The sequence below is a fragment of the Populus trichocarpa genome, chromosome 3 (genome assembly GCF_000002775.5).
Source record: "Populus trichocarpa isolate Nisqually-1 chromosome 3, P.trichocarpa_v4.1, whole genome shotgun sequence".
Taxonomy (NCBI): Eukaryota; Viridiplantae; Streptophyta; class Magnoliopsida; order Malpighiales; family Salicaceae; genus Populus; species Populus trichocarpa.
The window spans coordinates 14,421,345-14,427,508 of NC_037287.2; the positions used below are offsets into that span (position 1 = coordinate 14,421,345).

The window sequence follows — 6,164 nt, forward strand, 5'->3', positions numbered from 1 at the left end:
AGCCCTTCGCCCCTTCCTCATATTCATGCCATTTAAACCGTCCCAAGTCTTTGTACGCACGCATACATGCACATTATGCAAGCGTCATTCTGACAGGCAAAGAAGTTCTTAAGCTGTGAGGCTCTTGCTTCAGTCACCGAGTCACGCTCCCAGTGTAACGAAATGGGTTTTTTGTTTGATGAGTGTCTACGATGACAGAATGAGATATGTTGAGTACCTCGAAGTCGAAGAGCATCAATGTGATCTTCAAAGCATCTTTATGCAGAAGCGAACAATATCGCAGGCTCAAGACCTTGAGATTTCATTATGAAGTTGTTAGCTTCATTGTTTTTTGTAATTTTTTTTTATTGAGTTATCACGATCTCATATCTCAGGTAATAGAATAATCAAGTTAACTATGGTTATCTAAATTTTTTTCTTAATTTTTTTATAAAATTGATTTTTTATTATTAATTTCTAATCTGCTTAGAATATTAGATTGTTATACAATCAATAAGTATTTGAAGTTCCAAAGTCTGAAAGAGATCGATTAACAAGTACGAAGGTCATAGGTTTTAGTTACTTCTCGTTGGTAATTTTCAACTCTTCTCTCAATGTGCATTTGGGTTTCAAAACAAAACCAAAGGACACCCCAGCTGTTAAAGGAAAAGGTACGCAGCTTAAGGGACCTCAACGAAAACTAATAACAACAATTATATTACCAAACAACAATATACAGGGTAACAGGAGTGCATGTGTATGAAAGCATTGCCATTCTCAGTCCGCTATCAAACTAAAGAACCCAAAAACCCTGATCATGAACACGCTGCATTGGATAATGCAACAGAATGACCCATCAAAATCGCAATTACAAAGCTTAGAAGACACAATAGTATGGTGATTGAAAGAAGGAGCTAGACCTATCACATATTACCAGCCTTCAAGTGGAATAAAAATTGAAGCTGGTCTTTCAGCACAAGTTAAATCTCAGCAACACTAACCAGCAGCTTGCATGCATCAATGCTCCCAATAAGTACTACCTCCGGATCCGGATACCAGGGATGTCTTTCAAACCCATCTTTAGAGCGGTTTTTCTGAAGAGGGAAGGAGGTTTATGTAAGCCTATTGACTCGGAAAATTGGTTGGCCAGCTCAACAAGCGTCGTTTTATCCCTTCCAATCTCTCTGATGGAGTTATAATACCCTAGCCAAGCATGATATGCTCCTTCTTTAACACTACTATCAATCTTTGACATTGACTCCTCCATCTGCAAAACAGAGCAAGTATCTAAAGGTTATCCATATGAAACCTGCACAATTGCATGCCCTAATAACAAACAGATAGGAGGGACTAAAACCCAGAAAGCCATGCATTTTGATGTTTCAGAAGGAAAACATTATAAGTTGCAGTTTAAATCGAGGTAGACTAAATGTTTTAGTTACTGTTCGTATCAGGACCTCAACCATGCACCTTTGTCAGATACAAATATGGATCATCAAGTGATGTTAATTCCATAGTATGCAACATAAGGAATCCACCCTTGAAAAATCTTGTTTAACGAAGTGGGAAAAACATGCGGATGGCCTTCTAGAACTTCAGCATGTTAATTAAGAAGACCACATGTGCCCTTTGCATACTTCTGCTCTGAGTTCATTTTCTTTCTTTTTTTTTCTTTTTAATATCAAACCATAATTACAATCTCTTATAATGCTGAATAAAAACAAGAAGCAATTAAAGCAAGTAATCAGTTAGAGCATTACCTTAAAATTTGTTTCAGAATCAATTTGTGGTAAAGGGAATTTCTCGAGTGGCAGGTCTTTTAACTCATTCAGGAAATATTCTTCCCATGGAGCGAGCAATAAGATCCCTTCTCCATCTTTCCCTTCGCGTCCTGTTCTTCCAAGCCGATGGATATAATGTTCACGATCATAAGGAATTCCCACCTGATTATGATTAAAATTGGTGCATTATTTTACAGTAACACAAAATAATGCATTCAAATCAAGTACTGAGAAGAAATATACAAAATACTGGGTGTTTGAGAGATACTGTCTACTGGGCACAGTTGATTTGATGCTTGGCAATTTATACAAGAAGAATATGAATTTATAACTTTTCAATGGTTGTTAGTACCTGAATGACCAAAGTAACATCAGGATAATTCATTCCACGAGCAGAAACATCAGATGTAACGAGAATCAATCGTTTCGATTCCCGGAATTCATTAGAGACACGAGTTCGATAAAGTTGAGGCTTTCTAGAATGCATCTCCCTTACATTCATATTCATTTCCCGAAGAAGTAGATACATGAGTGATGTTACCATTCCAGTTGTACAGAAAACAATAACCTGGGGCATGTTAAATGTCTAGGACTCAGCCACACACATTCCGATGTGCAAATAAATGAAATCCAGAATCTACAGAATCTTACCTTGTAATCAGGTGCCTGCAGAATATGCTCCTTCAGAAGATGGTGCACTACTTGAAAATGCAATCTGTGTGGAGAGACAAGAAAAGACTGCTTGATCTAAAGGAGCAGAAACGAGCGTTAATGCTTTTTGCTTCCCAATTTAGAAACAATCAAAATCAAATATCAAACAGTCCAGATGATTTCACTTATAGTGATTAGATATTTAATACATCAATTAGTCATTAAACCAGTGCCAGAATGTTCAGCCTAAGACAAACTCTGGACCGTTTTACAGGTAACATGATCATTTTTAACAACATCAGGTCATTGCCATCTGCAATTCCCTGATTGGTAATTAACCACAACAGTTTCTTAATTTAATGTATACCTTAGCAGGAGTTTCCACACAACCAACACCCACAGTATTAATGAAAGCATGTTCCCTTTTCAATACAAGCTGAGAAATTCGACGAACCTGTATATGCATAACTAAAATCATAATGAAGTCATGTGACACAATTTAACTGCTTGTTTGACCCATCAACAGAAAAATGAGGAAAAACCTAACCTCTTTTGGAATTGTTGCAGAAAATAGCAACGACTGTCTCTGACGGGGCAAGCAGTCTAAAATTTTCTCCATATCCTTCCGAAACCCAAGATCAAGAAGGTGATCAGCCTCGTCAAGTATAAGCACCTTCAATCCCATCAAATGCACAGATAAACCACCTTTATTCTCAATGTGATCCAGCAGCCGACCAGGAGTTGCAACAATTATCTGGAAAAAGTTCAAAGCAACAGAAAATGATATGCACGCATTAATAATGAAAAACACAGGAATATCAACTGCATATTTATTTCTTTTCTTTTTTCTTTTTTTCAAGTACATGCCATGACATGAGTTGAAGTTAAACCAGGAAAAAACACCAAGCACATGAGCAAACCTGATAAGGATCTGATTCAAGGCGTCTCTGATCATCTTTGAAACGTGTTCCTCCAACTAGTGTTAGCACACCAATTCCATCATGGTATTTCAGCATAGCATTTGCTTCTGCAGCTATCTGACTTGCTAGTTCTCTTGTGGGGCAGAGAATAAGAGCATATATAGGGGACACTTGTGGCTTGTCATTGCTACTTGTTGCCTTCAGAACTGCTTCAATTGCAGGAAGCTGTTTGCATTTAACAATGGCACCGAAAGAAAGAAGCTAAAATACCATTAATTAATTTTCAGGAATGCCAAAGAGACTTGTAGTTTACCAAAAAAGCTGCGCTTTTTCCTGTGCCAGTTTTGGCTTTGACCATAGCATCCTTGCCTGCTTCAAATTGAAGTAAAAACCATCATTCAAACTTCACAATGTGCAAGAAAGATCATTTTTTGGCATGCACAGGTTGACTAGTTTGAAAAAAAAATCGTGCATTATCAAAATGGAGCAGAGAGAGTATTTCTTTAGTATAACAATACAATAAAAGAGATGCTATAAGTATCCAAACATGCTTATGGCCTCGCACATGCCAAAAAATGAAAACGTCGACATACGCGCGCGCACTAACAATATTGGTCTACCCTGATTTTTGAACTAACTATATAATTACCAAAACTCTCATAACTGGAGATGAAACATAGAACACAATTTGCATACCCTCAAGGCAAACAGAAAGAGTAGCCTCCTGTACCCTGGTCATTTGAACATAACCAGCAGCTATAAGTGCTTTGACAGTCAACGGAGACAGACCACATTCATCAAATCTGCAAAAAAATACATACAGCACAAAATCAACACTTAAAAAGTAAAACACTAGATCTTTACATTACACATAATTCCACAGCCTCTTCCTTTATTCTACCCTAGACTCCAAAAAAGGCAAAGTTCTTTGATTTACTTTTCTCGCAAAGCAATTACATCAGAAAAGTATCCTCCCATTACTACAGTGTCGATATTGTGAAACGCAAGAGATCTTATACGGGGTCCCCTTCTCATTGCTGTACTTATGTTAACCTTACACTTTCGGTGTCATTCTCTTCTATTGTAACTTTCTAAGACCCACAATTCCATGAAACTGCGTTTTTCATCCATGCAGGACCTGGTGAAATTTCTTCTATTGCAGGTTATGGTGAAATTTCCCTCATATTCGGCAATCATGATCTCCTTAGTTATCATATCCAGAGATTAATGAGGGAATTGGAACCAAACAAAAAATAATGCACATTTTCCCGTGAATGCCGAAACTACCTTGCTAGTAAGACTAAGACACCATTTAAAACCAATAAAAATAACTTACCTTTTTTCGCTAAGAATTGAATCCTCCTCCTCCTTATCTCCTTCATTTCCGGCAAACTTTTTCTTCCTCCCCAGCTCGTATCTAATCAACTCCACTTCGTTCGCAAAATCATTCTTATCAAGCTCCTTTAATGGAACCCTTCTTGTCTTCTTCATATCATACTTTCCTAAAGCAGCTCTACTCCCAATATCAGTCGCACTCCTCCCTCTCCTATCTCCCCCACCCTCCAAATCCTCATCCTCATCATCACTCTCATTTCTCTGAAACCTCCTCTGTTTTACTGTCTCAGAACCCCTATTCTTCATGAAATCACTCACATTCCTCAAATTACTCACGCCTCCTCGCTCATTCCATGAATCTCCTACGAAATTCTTCACTTTGTCATTAACAAACCCATGATCTTCATCATCAACACTCGAAGAACTCTCATTTATCCTAAACTTTCTCTGTCTCCGCGCTAAAGGCTTAGTAGAATCACCTCCAGACTCAAAACCCAAATCTCTAAGCATCGAATAATCTCTACTTTTCACAAAATTAAACCCATTTTCGCGATTCTGCGACACATGACGCCCTTCTGATATTAATTTTCTCAAATCCACCGGCGAATGAATTGATCCTGGCTGTTGATTAGTCCCCACGAATTCAGTCTGTTCATCCGATGGGGGTTTCAATGACCCATCATTTTCGTTCCACAAATCTTCAGCTCCATCTTTCATGAAACGGTCAGCGAGGGCTTTGAGGTGCTCGTTGGGGCTCATGGGGTTGTACTTATTTGGGTCCGGATTCAGGTTAGGGTGGGATTGGCCAGCGAGGTTGGAGCGGATTTGGGAACGCATCCGGTCCTGGAAGAGTTGTTTTTCTTGATCAAGGAGCCGTTTCTCTTTTTCTTTGGCTTTTTTCTCGTGGAGACGTTTCCATTGCCATTTGTTTAGACCTCCAGGGAAGCTTAGGGGTCCACCACCCATTAGTCGAATGACGACCCGGGTCCGGAGCTGTTCCGATAAGAATTTGGAGCGGCGGAGGAGTGATGGGTACATGATGGAGAAAGGGAAGTGGGAATGAGGATGGTTTTGGCTACTGGGGTTTAAGTCTAAGAGACGAAGGGTTTAAAGAAAAAGTCTTTTTTAACCTCAAGATTTAAATCTATAAAATTAAGGGAAGGAGTTTTTTTTTTTTTTTTAGGTTCATCAGTTTTAATATCTAATTAACAAAATGATGCAAAATAATCATTGTAGAAATGTAACTTTATTAGACGGGTTGGAGATTGGAGCGGGAGTTTGATTTGGCTAAAACACTGTTTCGTTTAGTGATTTCTATTTTTTTTCAATCACTTAGAATTAATTATTTGATTAGTTAAATAGTTTTATGTTTTGCATTTGATCACATTACATTTTAAATCTTGATTTTATAAAATTTTAATAATTTTTTTATTTATAAAAACTTATTTTTTATTTATTTTACAAACAAAAATTATTTCATAATAATTTTAATCAAATA

The 6,164-nt window shown here is 37.7% G+C and overlaps 1 protein-coding gene across 3 annotated transcripts; it reads right to left on the reverse strand.

Moving 5' to 3' along the window:
• Positions 1 to 674: 674 nt before the first annotated feature.
• Positions 675 to 5,760, reverse strand: LOC7458158 (probable DEAD-box ATP-dependent RNA helicase 48). Of its 3 annotated transcripts, none has more exons than XM_052450980.1 (10): positions 4,668 to 5,760; positions 4,028 to 4,134; positions 3,645 to 3,703; positions 3,332 to 3,556; positions 2,959 to 3,165; positions 2,779 to 2,865; positions 2,412 to 2,507; positions 2,113 to 2,328; positions 1,740 to 1,922; positions 675 to 1,246 (listed from the first exon to the last, which is right to left on the reverse strand). In XM_052450980.1, the coding sequence occupies exons 1-10, from the start codon at positions 5,702 to 5,704 to the stop codon at positions 1,016 to 1,018; spliced, it is 2,448 nt and encodes an 815-aa protein (XP_052306940.1). In that variant the 5' UTR covers positions 5,705 to 5,760; the 3' UTR covers positions 675 to 1,015. The 3 variants fall into 3 exon arrangements, with proteins under 3 accessions (XP_052306940.1, XP_024452402.2, XP_052306941.1); XM_024596634.2 differs by having other exon boundaries at positions 3,645 to 3,700; positions 4,668 to 5,759; XM_052450981.1 differs by lacking the exon at positions 2,779 to 2,865.
• Positions 5,761 to 6,164: the final 404 nt, after the last annotated feature.